Here is a 17,459-nt window from a genome sequence, read left to right as displayed (position 1 = left end):
CAGGTGCGTACACACAACTACTGGCATCAGTGCACTCAAGTCAACAGAGATTCTTAATATAATTCAGTTCTCACAAAGCACTTTGTCAATCTCAGATACAGTCGACTCTTGGTAACTGAAACTGCTCAGAGTATTACATACGACAGAATACAAACATCTCAATAAATGAAGAGGCTAAATGTAATAGTTAAAAGTCAACATATATATACACTAGCTCATTAGCCTGCTAGTTAAAGTGACTCAGCTGAATTGTGATGAACACCACTGCTATCAATACCATGCCAAAAAGCAAACTCTATTAAATAAGAAATTCCATTTGTAAGAACTACAAAAAGTTCTAAACACACACATGCACGCGCACAATTTTCATGAGGTCTCAAACTTTGTTCCTTGTGTTACGTTATATATTCTGTGCTGCCATGGGGCAAAATTTCAGCTACCGCAACTATCAATCATCCGAAGGCAATGCAGAAGACTAACCTTGGTCGCCCTGACGCAGCAAGTGCGGCAACAGCTCTGTGCAGCATGCGCTCCCGGTACAGCTGAGAAACTGCAGCAAGCAGGGAGCCTGCATGCAAACCAGCAAATGCACTTCTTGCATGGGCATTGCAGAAACCGCCTAATGGAGTGTGCTTGCATCACCACTGACAAGTGTTAACTTGCGCTTGGCCAAAGCCTTTCTGCATACGGTGCAGAAAAGAAGGAAAAGAGCATGTTTCAGACCAGGTGTCACATATATCAATGAAGGCCTGCATTGACAAGGCTTGTTGCCTTAATCTGTATGGTAGACCCGACGTTCCCAGTTAATACACACAAAATCGTGGGCTGTAGAGACCTTACACAGAGTTCCAGCTTTTCTCTCCCATTCAACACGTCCCTGAATAAAAAACTTTCCAACTGATATACGTCCCAAGTTCAACCAACTCTGGTCATGTAATACATTTAGTGATCGACCGCATATACGCTAACTTACAAGAATACTAAACCTGGGGATGCAAAGAAAGATTTGCTGAAGAACAGTTGTGCTCACCCACTGCGGTGACCTCTCTGCAGTGCCTCAGTGCAAAACATCAAAGAACAAGCCAAAATAGGTGATGGCTATTCCAGCAGAGACATGACGCACACTGCCTTAGAGGCATAGAGGCAAAATGTTTGAAAACTAGTGCAACTATAGCCTTACACACGAGCATATCAGGTCTGGTGATCACGGCTCACCACTGCTATGCTGCTAATGACGATTCCCACTGGCCATGGTGGAGCAGCTTTTCTTGCTTCCCGATGGCGATTTCTAATTCTAATGGTTGACCTAGGCAGGTTGCGCGTATCCTACTGGTCGTTTCGAGCACTTCCTTTCACAATGGAGCGCTCTAGCTTGCTCCACCGACCTGAATTTGATCTCGCTGGAACTTCTAGCCAATGTTGTCGCTTTCAGAGGTAGCAGAAGTTTTCCGCTGTTTTTAGTGGCTTCAGAAATGCAGGCAGAAGATGCTTGGTGCCGCAACTTTTCCGCATATGTATATCAACTACTTGCTCTGCTGGTTGGGTGATCAAGGCTGATTCGCTCTGTCGAGGTTTAGGACGCCCTGTTTTGAATGGCGTGCCCACCTCCACTCAACCAGTGAAAATCGCCATAAGTCTCTTTGACACCAAAGACAACACAAGTTCGGAATGAATTCACTGGGAATTAGAAAAAGGAGCGTAGTATGCATAAATAAATGCCGTAGTACTTCGTTCAACAGTTACATTTTGCAAAGCCGGGCAGTTCAATAATATGTTCTTCCAGAAAGACTCGTATAAGGGCCGCAATCTCTCATGGTAATGATAAGATGCAGCCCTTATACCGAGACTCACATTTTCCCATTAAAATTTTCTGACTAGAACGTAGCCCTGGAAATGCACCCGTTTTCCCTTTTTTATGCAGAGAAATGCATTTTTAAAATGAGTTCACACAGCCGCAGCAAATCCTTTGAATGCATGATGCACTGAAAGTATGGATGATATGGCATGTGCATGCGAGACTGGCGCAAGTTAACCACCTGGAGTAAAACAGGTTACTAGCGGCTGCTTAATCATCGTGTTGCTTTATGGCAAACTTCATGTGATCACAAGTTAAGAACTTCCCAAGGTCCGGCGCTTGTGATAGATTGGCTAATAGTTGGAGCGATGCCCGATGCATGAGTCCTATGGCTCTCGGGGTGGACTATGTGATCTTCTCGTGGGCTAAATTCCCGCATGAACTGCTGTCAAAGCTTTGCAAAAATCATTATATGTGCATTATAATAGGAGGTTACCCTCTTATGGTACAGTAGAACCTCGCTATAACAAACACGGATACAGCGAATTTTCAGATAAAACGAACTAAAATCAAAGTTTGGTTGGTTTACGATTAATTGCTAAGGGAGTTCTTTTTGTATACAGCAACGAAAAATTCAAAATTTGACGCCAGATCAGTTATAACAAAGTAGTTTTTTTTTGTTGCATTCAAACGGCAAAAAATGCGTAAAGAAGCCGAAAAAAAAAAAAAAGATAAAGAAACTCAACTTTTCAATCGATTGAATCACCCGCCACAGAAGTGTTTAAATCAGTCTGGCATTTGAGTGCCGCGTCATCTAGTGGCGGCAACGAGAACTACCGCCTATGGCTTATGGCCTCAGAGATTCCCCCCCCCCCCCCCCGCACTGATCTCGGAAACTCGCTGCCAAGGTGTGTTTAAATCGCCCACGCGTTCGCGTGCCGTGTCATCTAGCGGCAGCAACAAAAGCTAGCGCTAACAACCTATGGCCTCCGATATCACACACCCGCGCGCAGTGATCTCGAAGGCCATGAACAGCCATATCGCCGCCGCTTGAGTCCAGCCATACAACAGCTGACAGGCATGTGACTGGCATGTCATCACCATTGCCTCATCATGCCATGAACCCCTGCCGTGCCTCTGCTACTCCAACCGACCTGTGTTCGTGCTGCATCCCCCGAGCCTTTTGGCTCCGTGGTGCAAATTGTGCATGGAGGCAACATCCCTTCTTGAATATTCATTTTTGCTCTCCAACAGGGAACGAAAGGCGAGAATTTATGTTTATTTTTAACTAAAATAAAATTTTAAAAATGTAATTATTTTAAATTAAAATCTAATTTAAAATTTGTGCATTCTCGTCCGTACCTTTGTGTTATTCGCATTAGTGCGCATTTTGTTTTGTTTTATTAACGAGTTATTTGCTCCTCAAGAATTTGAACGTGCACTTCATAACGAACAAATTTTTGTGCCTCATACTACTTCGTTTTAATGAGATTCAACTGCAAACTAATAGTAAAGTTAGACATTTTATGATTTGCTTGTGACTAGATGGAAAACACCTTCGATGAGACTTGGATGCGATGCATAATAGGCCTAGTGCAACCAGGAAAACCACGCCCATGCAAATTCATGTTTCCTTGCACGCTGGTATGCACCCTGCGCTCTCCTACCCCATTCTGGCTTTTGGACAGCATAACGTTTTGTCCTTTCTAGTGTTTATGCTAATCGCACGTGACGAGCTGGCACTGCTGAAACTTCCCGTGTCCACTGTTCCAAGCTGTAATGCAGTCAAAGTCATAACGCTTTTTATGTGGGTAAAATTATGCACCCTGATCCAGTTTTATCACCTCACATTTTTGTTTTTCAAAACCACCAAATTGGGAGCGTGGCCCTAACTTATGCGGAGGCAGCTCTTAGATGAGTATAAACAATATGTATTTTTCCCCGCATTTTTAAAACAACATATCGACAAAATTTTACTGTGTACCTTGACATTTCAGGTTTAGCTGGATCAGATGGCCTTTTAAAAGCGACAATTATTACTGCTAGTGCAACTCAGCTCAAGCAAGACACTCACAGCTGTCGGCCCTACGGGTCAGTGCATCTTCTGATGGTCCCTGCAGTGGAATCCACTCTCGGCTCAGTAGAAAGCTGCGACCATTCTCCTCAAAGACCCACTTCAATTCAGCAGGTACTACATTCTGTGAGGACCAGACACGGCGAGCACGGAACAGGAGGATCCTCTGAAAATACGGCAGACAAGAATGCAGTCACCAACTTGCACGTGAAAAGAAGCATAGCAACAAAAATATGGATATAAAGAAAGATTGCAACTGGGAAAGAAATATGCCGGCTGCACTTCAGGCTTATGATGTTCAAACTGACATCCAGAATGGAAATGCTCGACCATGGCTGCAGCTTGCACAACTAGGACCCTGGCATTCACGTTACCCCTATAGGCCACTAAGGCACGTTCATACGGCTTGGCTAAAGCGGGGCTTTATAAGTTGGCTGAGGAAGAAGAAAATGAGAAGAATGCTCGGTCACCCACAGCTAATGCTTTTGCTCAATATTTGGTTCAACAGCGTTTAACTCTTTCAATTTTTATTCTTTCTCATGCGTTGGCATGGCTGAGTTGAGGGAGGAGAGGAGCAGCATCATTTTCGATTGCCCACATGCTCGGTGCTAATGATGAAGCTAGCTTAATGATTTTTGCGTTGCGGAGAAAATTGATGGGTTACTTATTGCTCGTGCACGTTTTATAATTTTAGCAAAGAGCTTTTCATGGGCCCTATTATCATCTTTCGTAATTTATCACTTGGGCTACTCAGCAAAGCAACGTCTCCAGCGAATATCAGATGGATGAGGCATTTTCCATTAACCTTTATTAACTGTTCCCAATCCAGTTCTGTGAATAATTATTTTAAGCAAGCAATGAATAGTACTGGAGAGATCATATCTTCTTGCCTAAGACCCTTCCTCATTGGAACGCATGCAAGCGCTTAACGCATACTTGGAGTGTAACTGTTTCCCATTGGGGACAGCATGGATCCCCTGGAAAGCAACTGCAGTGGCTTTTTAAAACCTGTTTCTTAACAAGGAATAACAGGCACTCACCGGAGCAAAGAGGAGCCGCACGTGACAGCAGTCAAGCAGACGCATTGCAGCCCCCAAGTAGATGTCACAGAGAAGGCGAGGGCCCAGCCTTTCAACACCAGCCACCTGGGCCCAGTTCACAGAGGCCAGGGCATGGGCCACACCTTGCCAGCGGCCCCAGGAAGACACATGACCTGCAGTGGTATTATTGATCCAAGTCAATTCAGAGCAGCCTTTTGGAGTTGTAGGACCTGCAACTCTCGCACGCAGAAGAAGCGATTCGAGACTCTGCATCTCCACCCAGCGCAGCATGCGCTACAAGATTGCCGCTCACCCAGCAGATGTAGCTCGCTGAGCTGGTGATGGGCCAGTGCCAGGTGGGTGGCCATTCGCGCTCGCTGCGTGGCGTCCAGCTTCCATCCCCCCGCGGCTCGGCGCTCCAGCCAGAGGCCTATGCGGGCAGACTGCAGCAGCTGCCGCAAGGTCTGCCAGCCCACCGCGCAGAGAGCCTCAAGCAGGCTCCAGCTTGATGACTGGCCCAAGGCAGCCAAGCACGCGCCCAGTTGTTCCGCTGCGCGGCAGGGTCGCCCCTGTGCTAGGTCTGCGTCGGCCTGCTTTCGATGCCGCCAGAAGGCTGCACCGGCTTTGCTCTGGGCCTGGGACAGGCCGTCGCCATACAGCAACAGGCGTCCAAGACAAGCCAGAGTCACCAGGATGTTCAGTAACCAGCCCAGTAAGGACATAGGGGAGACACCGAGCCACAACCCCTCTGAAAAAAAAATTAGGACGACGGTTAAGCTTCAATTTAAGAGTAGAAGTGATAGCATGGGTTTGGTGTCCACCCTATATTAAAGGAAAATGCATGTATGTAAAGAAAGAACCGCAAGGAAAGCCTGCAAATGGGAGCCATTAATGTAGTCTCGTCATACGCTTAAAGGAGGAACTTATGCGCCTACCCTGTTTTTTCCAACTGCCATCTACAGCGGCAGCGGCTATTCGGCGCAACAAGCTGTATATGTTATAGCAGAACCCCGCTATAGTAAAGAACTCCGCTATAGTAAATTCATATTGTAAAAATACGGATATAATAAAGTGAAATTGAAGTCCCAGTTCATCTTTTATAAACATCTGTACACTTTTCCTCCTTTATAGTAAGGGCATTTTTGGCAAAAATCGGTTATAGTAAAATGCGTGTGGCCATGACGAACCACGAAATGACATAGCCACATGCGCGCTACCTAAAATCGAGAGAAAAAAAAAAAAAGTAATTAAAAAAAAAAAAACCGAGTGGTTCTTTAAATGGCTTTGCCACTAGGCTTAGCAGAACTCGGGAGAAGCCAGCTTTATGTAGGCCTTGGAGTCGTGAGGGAAAGCATGGAAAGAAAGCGATGCAGTCCGTTCAGAAAGTAAAAAGAAAAAATAGAGCAATGAGAAACAGGGAAGGGAAGAAGGAACGACCGAACATTCGCAGCACTGTGCAGCACGAAGCACGAGGCAGCGGTGGCAAGAAGCGGAGGCACGGAGTGTGAGGTGCGCTATTGCCTTCTAAAAGACAGAAACAGTGGAAGATGACGCCATGTTCATGCAAGGCTTTGGTCTTCCCATGAAATCAAACTCGGCTGCATTCGTGGCCACGTTGCCCTCATGCTTAAGAGGTACTTAAAAAAAGGAAAATGGCAAGGAAAGATAAGAGATGAAAGGCATTTTAGTTGTCTTTTTTTTCATTAAGAAATAAGACGTGCTTCTTAAGTAGGCAATTAATTACCAGACAGCATCTTCAGGACCATGTCGTCACCAACAACTGGAAGTTTTTCGCCGGTACCAGTGACTATACTAAAGTGGTTCTGCTGCATCGCGTAAAAGCAGTAAAGCACAGAATAGTCCATAAGTAACAGGCACAAAAGCATATGTGGAATGCTTCACTGATTAGCAATGACTTCAAATTCAAGATCCAGAATCCAAAAGGCCACCACCTTGAACACTAGGGATGATCCATAATGCAAAGTGTGTTTAGCGACACTCCAGCATAGAGCGACAGAGGGGAGAGAAACGGAAACAAACAGTAAGTACTAAGTGGAATGTGCCCTTCCTGCTGCTGCCAGCAACAAACTCCGTTGCCTTGTGTGTCAACTGTAAATGAGCAATTTGTTTTGCTGCCCCAGGTGTGAGATGCCAGGTGAGAAATCCAACAGATATATTGCATGTAACCAGCTCAACAGTGTTGCACCCTCTTACTGATTTCCTTTTTCCGTAGATCACTCAGTCATTACTAAACTGGGAACCTCTTGAGCACCAGTAGAGCTTATTGAGAAGCACACAAGAACCTAGGTGCGAGTTACTTAGCTAACCCAATCGCAAGCCAGTATCACTCGAGTGTACACAGTAGAGCACACTACAAGAAATGTCATCTCTTTACTTTACCAGCATATCTGTACACTAATACACTACACCGTGCACCACACTCAAGACTTAAGATATGCAAATCAGTGACTAGTCCAGACCTATTTGACACGCTTGACTTCTACGAAGAGCTTTGCTTTCTTAGAAAGCCCATGCACTCTGAAGACCCCAGGAATGACTTCAATACCATAACCACTGCTCTAAATCAAGCCAGAATCCTGCACTTTCCCACCACAGTTATTCCACGATACAGATCACAAAGTGCCCAACTTCCAGCTGCTGGACTGTCCAAATTCACACGCACATTGACCGGCATCACTCACCAGAGTCAGCTTCCGCAGCAAGAATGGAACGCCCCGCCGCAGCCGAGGAGGAGAGCGTGTAAGCGTCCCCTTGCCGACCCGCTAGCAGCCAGCCAAAGGGGTTGAGCGCAAAGAATGCAAATGTGAAGATGCAGAGGGTCATGCGTGATGTATGCATCATGGCACCCCGCAAGGGAAACTTCGACTCCAACGGACTCTGTGGTGGCGAGGGTGGTTCTGAGCTGCTGGTGTCCTCCAGTGCATGGTCTGGGGAACTCATGTCCGAAGACGGAGGAGTCATAGCCTCCTGGCTTGCTTCAACCACCAGGGCCTTCTGGTCCAGGAGTACATCAGCCACTGGATTGCAAGAAGGCAAGTGCAATCCCTCAAGTTAAGGACCCCTGCAGCATGAGCCATCTGGGCACACAGTGCCAACCAAGATTCCAGACAGCTGAGGCATGGTACTAAAATTTAGTGCAACAAAATAAAGTTCCTGTTTATTATTTCAAGCACTAGCACAGTGAAATACCACCTAGAAAAACTGCGCACACAGCTTTTGTCTCAATATTAATGCTAGGAAAACGAAAATTGTACTGTTTATACAGCGCCATTTCCTCTCTCAAAAACTTTTCCTCTTTCAAAGGAGTGGCTTGCTCAGCACCAGTACTGTGCACTCAACTTACGTTAGGAGTGGAGGCTTCTCTGTGTACAAGCACTCATATGCAAGAAATTCATTGTTAAAATATTTGCACGGGTGGTTTTTGTCAATTGTTGTAACTTTATAACTTTATAACTTTATAACTTTTTTTTTTTTTTTTTCATTCTCGCAATATGTTCAATATGGGGTGTCCAGTATTGGGGCATACACTGCAACTCCTTCACGGGCTTACTCAGTGCTTACACTGGTGAGCCAAGGTCGTAGCATTGGTCCTCTACGGCAACCTATCATCTGTCATTCGCAAGTTGCAGTTTCCACTTTGTCCGAGCCACTGAAAGTGCTCTTTTCTTGTGGAAGCATTACTCCAGGAAAAAAAAAAACACTGAAAAGGTTGACTGAGTTTTTGATCATTCCCCAGGCATTTCTGGCTCTATCTTTACACATGTGAAAGAGCAATAAACAGGCTAAAACTTAATAAAAGCTCGACAAAATAAATTAATTAATTAAAAAAAAATAATAATAAAAACGAAGATGCAGCTTGGGCGGGCACATCCAAGAGGGCTTAACACTACTAAGTTTACCTGTGGCACCCGTCTGTTGGACAGCCATCTTCAGCACAAGGTTTTCCTGCTTCAGCTTGGCGTTCGCATTTTGCAGGTAACGCAAGTAGTCTATGGCCTTTCTCAGAACGGCGGACTTGTTCAGCTGCCGAGAAAAGGCACGGTGAGATGCAGAAAGCAGCTGCCTCTAAAATAACACACCAGGCACACACTCCAAAGGATGCATACCTTTGCTTCAGGGCCAACAACAATGTTCTTGAGTTCAACAATCTTGTCATTGATGCTGCTTCGATAACGCCGTTCAATAGCGTTGTGGGCGTTGCGCTTCTCCCCCTTGTTAGGCGGCTTGACCGTCACTACCCTGACAGACAAACAGACAATGTGATGATCACTCATTTGCTCATGCATAAATGCGACTCGTTGGGAATGCACATACTTTACAATATCAGTGACTGCTTCTTTTCACTTAAAGCAGACAAAAGAAAAATGCAATGCCGTGATTCTGCAAAACAAAATCCTCTTGCTTTTTTTTTTTTTTTTTTTTTTTTTCACATTTGGTTTGTTGCTGACCTATATTTTGAAGCCAGGACTCTAATTATGGTCAAAATACAGGAACAGCCTGTAATTTTGGAAACATGAAAAAATAATCATTTAACTGAAAAAAAAAAAAAGGAAAAGTACTACTATTGGCTGTGTATCATGTTCAACCTGCATGCACTAATATTACAGTTGAACCCCTTTGTAAGGAGCATGCGTTGGGGAGCACTTTTTGTCTCATGTATGAGATATAAGCAGGGTACCATGTTTACATTTTCTAACCAGACCTTATTTCAGGGCAGGCATCCTACGGCTAAAATACGCAAAAAAAGAAGGGTATATCCCATCGCAAAACCGTTAATACAGCTTTTATTTACATATTGCATTTGGTTGGTGAACCGCCACACTGACCACCCCTCGCAACTTTCTTACATTTATTTACTGCTGAAATAGTTGTAAATCTTGGCCTGCTTCATGACTGCATTGATGCTGTTCGATACAGCCTCTCCCAGCTTGAAAATCAGGTCAAGAGTCCCATGACCAATGTTCCAAAGCTGCAATGTTGGCAAACTATGTTTGCAGTGATTGCAAAGTGCGACTGCGATGTGACGTGGCACCGCAACTAGCGATTTGCAACTAAGTTATGTGTTTGGTAAAACTACAAGAACTCAAGTAAAAAAAGGTGCCATGAAATCGTAAAAACAACCAGCTTACCAAAGAGGTGCTAGAAGCAGCCGAAACTAAAACATCACCAGCAGAAATATCCCTCACAAATTTATGCTTGTTTGACAAAGAGTAACAGCGGCTGTTGAGCTGAAACTGGTTGAATAGCAAACGGAGCAATTTATTTGTCCTCGCCAGAACAGAGCCACTTATGTTTTTATGTCACTTGCTTTGGTCTTGGCTTCGCTATGTCTCGCTTTGTAGGCACCATGACTTACGTGAGCGGCAACAGCTGAGCACTTTCTTAGCATTTACCAGATAGATTTGTCACTCGTACTGAAATGCAATGTAATAGACAATTTTAGCTATATTCTTTAGACTAGTGGACACAAAACCTACGGTAATTCGTGATAGGAAGCTCCACTAACTGTAGAACACAATGCGCGCTCCCAATATGCTTGTTCAGATGCTCGCATATGAAGTTTTAGTGGCAAGCCTGAAGAGTTTCTCTATGTTGCATTCCCACTACAGGGGCTTCTTTTAGTCATTTCATAGCTGACTGACCTGCTCTTTGTTTGCTGAAGTTATAATAATAACAGCACAGGTGTGTTTCCCTTTTGCTTTCACTGTAGCTGCAGCTGAACCTGGCGATGGATGGTGCTTCATCTAATGTTAAAATGTCTGTTACAAGCAAGACTGAGTACCAAACTTTAAGGCCTTTACAGCCAATTGTCTTCTACATCTAATGTCCCTTAAAAAAGAGGTCCAATTAATGAAAGTCATAGGGCGGCCAACCATTTGGTTTGGTTTGTGGGGTTTAATGTCCCAAAGCGACTCAGGCTATGAGAGACGCCGTAGTGGAGGACTCCGGACATTTCGACCACCTGGGGTTCTTTAACGTGCACTGACATTGCACAGCACACGGGCACCTTGCTTTTCGCCTCCATTGAAAAGCGGCCGCCGAGGCCGGGATTCGAACCTGCGTCCTTGGAAACAGTAGTCGAGCGCTGTAACCACTGCGCCACCCCGGCGGGGTCAACCATTTGGGTAAATGGTGTCTGTTATACCCGATTGGCTGTTATTATCCGTCTCTTATAACGGGGTTCAGCTATACACTGTACTGAAACGAGAGTAATGCATTCATCAAGTTCATGCTGCCTAGCCACAATTACCAGTGCTACCTCCGTGGGCCACAGGTCATACATCAAACCAATGAGCAATTCTGTGCTAGTATGCAGAAATGCGCTCCCTTAGTACACCACTGTGTGTACTTTCCTGTATTTTATGCGATGCCAGCTATAACATGGTAGAGACGTCTAACAAAGTAAAAAAAACTAATTTTCCGCAACCTTCCATTAAAATATACTCCGGCAGGATGATGCAAATTTAAGAGAAGCAAAACACTGCTAGGCGACATTTTGGCTACGAGGGATTTCCAACCTTCAATGCACCTGCTACAAAGTGCATGCCTGAGGTGGGTGCGCACCCCTGATCCCAGTAATTCATGTTCAGGGAGGTCTATGCAGGCAATCGCTGACTCTGGGTTCGCGCTTTGATGTAACCTTTGCGTCTGAATTAACAAGTGCCCAATGCCGCAGGTTTTTCATGGGCATCAACCAGGGCCACACTTTTCTCTCGAAATATCTGAGCCTGCAAATTAATGAGGTCGAATTATTGAAATTTGTCTTCCCTGCACCAATCCTGTCCGAAATGTATCGAATAGTCGGCCTTCTGAATTCTAGGTATTAGATTTGTGGATCAATAGATCAAGAACTTGATATTCAATTTGTATTCGGTTATTCAAGTATTCGCAAACTGTTATAAAAAAATGAGCTGACACTGAGGCAGTGATCGATTATTGAGTGTTAGCTGTAGAAATCAAGTTTGTTTGTTTTTTAGTTTTGCATACACCGATTTAACAAAGCAGTAACCAACTTTGTTTATATCCTGATCACATGCTGTATATTCACCTTCGCTATACCAGTATACTCCTTCGTTACATCTGAAATGATGAACGCTATGATCCAAATTTAGATAGCAATGTATACAGCACAAAACGAGGAATACTGTATTTACACAATTGTAAGTCGACTCGAATGTAAGTCGACTTCCCCAAATCGCATGTCCCGAAAAAAATAAAAATAAAACATACCGCGGTGGATGCTCTCGACAACGAAAATTTATTGCCTGACGACTGTACAAATCGTCTCCATTTCAAATCACGTATTTTGGCGATATACGCAGCAAGCTTGGCCTCCAGCTCTGGATAGCATACCAACTTTATCCCTTGGAAGCCTCTTCGCTTAGAATCACAGTTAAAAATATTGTCTCTTTGCCACCGCCACTCCCACATAGCCTGTTTAGAGCTTCAAACTTTCGGCCCACAGTGCAGTTGTTTATTTGGCATAAATGATAGCCGCCTCCTTGAACACTGCACGGAACAAGCACCAAATGCTTTTTTGGACTGAAGAGCTAGTGACAAAGTGCATCGCCAGTCGTAAAGTTAAAAGTGCGAACACGCGAATGAGCGGTGTCAACTCTTCCATCAACCATCGACTCTCCCTGGAAGTGCCGCCATGTCACGCGACTCGATGCGACCGATGTGCAAAAAGGAAGCGTCGCCGCAATTCGAACAGCGTAAACTATCGACACTCCCGCAGCTGCAGTTTGTGGTGTGCAGTAGAAGTTAAAGTTAAAAAACAAAATTCTTCCCAAGAAACACGCACACTAACTGGATGTTGCACTTAAAGCCGCAGAGCAAACCAATTCGCCGTAGCCTCCTTGATATCCTGATATGGTTTTTGCTTTTGCTCTTGTTAACAGTGTCATGCTTTAGTTTCGATTGTAAGTCGACCCCCCAACTTCGGATTTTCGAATTTTGAAAAAGGGGTCGACTTACAATCGTGTAAATACTGTAGTTTTATACCATCCGGAACGTCCTGCGACAAACTGTTCAACCCGCAATGGCCATTTGAAGATCCCTGGGGGCATGGTTTGGGAGAACAAAGGTCAACGGTGCGAATCCCCTATATAGACTAGGCACCTACTCAACGAGCAATTTTGTGCTCCATGATCTGCTGAATTGTTTGACACCACCCAAACCTTCTGTACCAAATGGGTGGCCCACAAATTTTATATAAATGGTGGTACTAAGGAGTCAAACCTCGATGCCCGCCAGACCGGGCTATATACAGCGAAACGAAAGTATAGGTCTGTACTGCGGCGCTTGAGCACTGCCACTGCGTCCACTGTTATGCTATTGCCGTGTACTCATGTGGTAGTGTTCCATTTCGGTCACGAGGTATGGTAGCACCTTGGTCATGTGGTGTATATATACGTTGCTATGCAACGGCCACACTGGGTTGCCATTTTGAAACTATTTCTCATACGACCTTGAATTGCGGAAAACGACATTGAGAAACTTAACTAGTTTAGCTAATGCTCTAAAACAGCTGCTCTCATCTACAATCAATGACACAAGCTGTTCAGTCACCTGCTCAGCTTGTCGGCTTCCAAAACGAGTGGAATCCCGGCAGCTGAAGTGGCAGCCAAGAGCGGGGCCGCTTGGGGTGCTGTTGTGACCATGGGCGCAGGTGAGAGTGGAGCATAGGCCAGGATGCTGCCAGCCGCATTGGCTGTACATGTGTTGTCCTTCACCAGCTGCTGCAACAGCATCTGCTGAACCTACATCGTGACCGCAGAACCGGCAAGGAAATCTCAGTTTAAAGTAAGTTACGTTTACAAGCTGTCATTTCATTTCCTGCAGTACTATGCAAGCAAATTCAAAATAAGTATCACCATACCAGCTGCACAGTTCCACCACAAATGCCTTGGTCATGCACAAGGCAAATTACAAACATCAATGTATACAGTTTCACATACGCAGGGACGGTGCTTACAGCGCAGTTACTCCTAAACAAACCAAAAAAATCTACAATCTTCTAAGGCAAACTCCCGATATTTTTAAAGGCAAAGACGACACAAAACAAAATGAAAAACCCAAGAGGAAACGCCAATCCAAACTTCAAAGTGAAAACTTGCCTTAGCCTGGGTGTACGTCCCATCTTCGAAAAGTTGGTTAGCAAACTGAGGCTCGCCTTTTAGCCCCTGTTCATTATGATATGTTGTCATGGGCCCTATCTTCCTGCCTTCTCTCTACCATAAACCCAAAGACGGATGAAGCCCACTGGATAGTGCACTTCGAATTCGAATACTTCACATACCAATCAGATATTATAAGGAAGCTGGGCCACTACTCTTTAAAGCTGAGACTTCCAAAGCTTTCTCCCCTTCTTAACACTGCGAACTTGCTACCTGCAATGCAGCCTGTGCATAGCTCCGGATAAGCCACGAAGCGCCGCACAATGCCTTTTTGGCTTTCTCATTTCCACTTCTAAAGGTGCTTTATTTTCGTAACACTATAAAAGGCAGGCTAAGGCAAAAAACAGTTATAAATATATTCCGTTGCTCTGTAGGAGGAGAAAATATGCAGCTGGCGGTGAGCAAAAGGCCTCACCTTCTGAGTGGGCAGCTGTGAAAGCCGGCTGATGCGCTGCTGCTGCTGTGTCTGCTGCTCCTTGAGAGCGGCCAGGAGTTCGGCCACTGAGGGCATAGGGCTGGGCTGCAGCGTGGCCACTCGAGGTGCCACAGCCTGATGTGAAAACGGTCGCACCACCGTCACCTTCTGGGGCTGCCGACTGGTGGTGGCGGCAGCAGCCGTCGCAGCCACTGCGGTGGGCTGGTTGTGCGTTGTTCCCGTTGTCGCTGCCGGGATGCACACCTGTCAAGTTTACACCACCACCTAGTGATGTCCCACACTGTGACAAAAATTTCCCTTAAACAGAAAAAAAAAAATCCCTATTCTGGCTTTTTCCCCCTACAGTATCTTAAAAAAGCGAAAAAAAAAAATAATTCCCCAAGAACCCACATATTCACCTTTTGGCAAGTTTTCTCCTTAACCCCTCAAAAAAGAAACAATTGTTGAAATGAAACACCACTGGCTCCGACATCAACACCAAAATTATTCGAAGCCATCTGCACAAATTTCCAGCTATGTACAGTCTTTGTCAAAAGTGTAGAGCCCAGGGGGTCTGCTTCTGAGCCCCTTCGTGCGGCTTGTAATGGATGTCCAGTGTTCCGAATCTCTTGGTGGTAAGAAGATCTTTTGTCATACCCTCTCCAATGGGAAGTACCTCCCATAACGCTAAATCAGCGCCGCTGCGCGGCTCAAAAGCAGACCCCCTGGGCTCTACACTTTTGACAAAGACTGTACATCCCAGCAAGCAGTTTGTGCCTGCCTTTGAGGGCTCCTAAATAGCCTCAAGCAGGAAAATTTAAGAAACTCACTATATGCACACTGCATGCCTTCAATATGTCTATCATTTTAAATTGCCGTAGAGCAACGCAGCTTCAGAGCAGAGTTTCAATGTATTACTGTGCCCACCTTTCCCTGGACAATCAGCAGCAAGTGCCATCTCCGGTTGCCTATAGTGAACATCGCATAATACAAACTTAGTGGGGATATATCCAATGTTGTAATTAAAAAAATAAAAATAACACCACATGCTCTGCATAAACGTAGCTTTTATCATGGCAGACTCTTCCTCCTCACTACAAAATCTGACCTATAACATGCTTCCTGCGTTCACATTTACTACTTCCGATGGCCATCGAAAATCCAAGGAATATACCAAACATTCCAAACTGCTGCGGTGATTTTATGTGTTCAGAGCCATGTAGCTTAAGGTCAGAGCTGTGCACCCTATAAGTGTTTCACCAGATATCCTGGGTTAGACCGTTTTTTCCCATTCAAGATAGAAATCTTATAATGCACACATTACACTGCTTTAGCAAGTGCTGCATGTTTACTATAAAAAGGCCTTCAGGTCACCCATTACATCATCCAATCTTCTGCACCAACGTCTGACTCAAGCCACATAAGTGGAAAGTTCATCTGGTCGATCATCCTCCATTTTCATTTCTGGGCGCTTACACTACAACAAGGAGGGCTACAACAGCTCTCCACCCATTGGAACAAGAAGGGATAATTTTGATGAGCCAACAGGCAAATGCACCTTCTGTGGCTGCACAACCAGCGTACGCTTGGGGGGCTCCTGGACAGATGTTGCTACCTGGAGGATAGTGGGCACCACCGGCTCACTCGTCAAGTACGAGTTGGGGTTGGTCACCAGCCCATCAGCCAAAGGTGCTTCTCCATCGAAAAACTCAAGGTCCAAATCCTCTTCTTTAATGCCCATGAGTGCCGGGTCATCCGGCAGCATCGGCAAGCTTCCCAGAAGGTCATTGTCGAAAAGCTCCGAGGACCCAATCAGGGACTCGGGCATCAAGTTGAACATGTCTGAAAATTAAGAGTGACACATTTATTTACGAAAATGAATTACCACATAAATTCAGCAAATACCTGTCGTGAGGCCAATTACTTTTCAATAGAAGCAAAATGGCTAAGCAGGTCATGCTCAAAAGCTTTTTTTTACTTGCTTATTATCTTAATTTCTACTGCACCTTCACCCCTGGCAGCGGTCCTGTAGTGCTGGAAACCCTGTACTGCCAACCAATGAAACACGACGATTTCTTCGGTGAACCGTACATGTGCGATCAAATTAATTATACAACGATAACCTTTCCCAGTTTGTTCAAGGTCTGATAATACAAGCGAAACATTATTTATTAGCATAACCCTCAGTGCATGCTGTGTTTATCCTCACCACAAAGCCGTCAATCACTCACAGACAGTTTTGTTTTTATTACATTGCCAGCTTAGCTTGACATGCAATCCTGACCCTGATTTAAAAGCATTTGTCCAAAATTACTTGCGCGTCAACGAAAAGCGAACGTAGCAGGATGACAGTGATGCAACATGCTTCATTGCATCAATCTAGCAACTAGCGACGCGAACACGAAATACCTGAACAATGACTGGCACAGGAAGTAAACAAGCAAGCTGGTCGTAACGCTGCTCGTGTTTACTGCGATATTTACTGTTTTCCATGAACGCAGGGAAAGGGTCGTGCATATCTCGAGGAACGGTCGCAGCTATGTTCACCGAGTGACAACGGTACGCACCGTCGATGTCCGAAGAAGACGTGGTGTCCATGGCATCGTATTTCTTGTGTTGCCTCGTGATATACAGCAAGTTCTCAGAGAACTATTCTTATTCAAAGGAAATTTTCAGACGCATGTCACTACCACAAAACACCGCTTACGCTTCCGACATGAGACCACGAGAACTGGACCAATCGAAAGCACGCCACCGATCGGGTGATTTGACGTCATCAGCATGTATCACCACGTCATCTGCAGAAATTGTTTTGTAAATATTAAAAATATCAAACTAATAAAATAAACTTGTTTTATAGAGTAGCACGCATTAGAACCAATAATTCAATATTTAAAGAGTCGCTATTCAGCCCAAAGCATCTCTAGTGATGACA

At 44.9% G+C, this 17,459-nt stretch overlaps 1 protein-coding gene across 2 annotated transcripts in view; it reads right to left on the bottom strand.

Moving 5' to 3' along the window:
• The window catches only part of SREBP (Sterol regulatory element binding protein), a 29,900-nt gene extending 12,611 nt beyond the window's left edge, over positions 1 to 17,289 (bottom strand). The window contains exons 1-11 of one of the 2 annotated variants that reach the window (XM_084601291.1): positions 17,092 to 17,289; positions 16,083 to 16,366; positions 14,525 to 14,788; positions 13,502 to 13,692; positions 9,037 to 9,169; positions 8,830 to 8,953; positions 7,612 to 7,947; positions 5,223 to 5,657; positions 4,910 to 5,082; positions 3,870 to 4,035; positions 481 to 568 (exon numbers count right to left, since the gene is read on the bottom strand). In XM_084601291.1, coding sequence (XP_084457417.1) covers positions 481 to 568; positions 3,870 to 4,035; positions 4,910 to 5,082; positions 5,223 to 5,657; positions 7,612 to 7,947; positions 8,830 to 8,953; positions 9,037 to 9,169; positions 13,502 to 13,692; positions 14,525 to 14,788; positions 16,083 to 16,366; positions 17,092 to 17,122 — 2,225 coding nt within the window. In that variant the 5' untranslated portion in view covers positions 17,123 to 17,289. The remainder of the gene's footprint in view (positions 1 to 480; positions 569 to 3,869; positions 4,036 to 4,909; positions 5,083 to 5,222; positions 5,658 to 7,611; positions 7,948 to 8,829; positions 8,954 to 9,036; positions 9,170 to 13,501; positions 13,693 to 14,524; positions 14,789 to 16,082; positions 16,367 to 17,091) is intronic. The other variant, XM_084601292.1, reaches the window with a different exon arrangement.
• Between the last annotated feature and the right edge of the window lie 170 nt (positions 17,290 to 17,459).

Source organism: Amblyomma maculatum, chromosome 4 (genome assembly GCF_055883805.1).
Source record: "Amblyomma maculatum isolate TAMU_Amacu chromosome 4, ASM5588380v1, whole genome shotgun sequence".
In the NCBI taxonomy this organism is placed as follows: domain Eukaryota; kingdom Metazoa; phylum Arthropoda; class Arachnida; order Ixodida; family Ixodidae; genus Amblyomma; species Amblyomma maculatum.
Note: the sequence above shows the minus strand (reverse complement) of the source record. Positions and strands in the feature narration are given on the sequence as shown.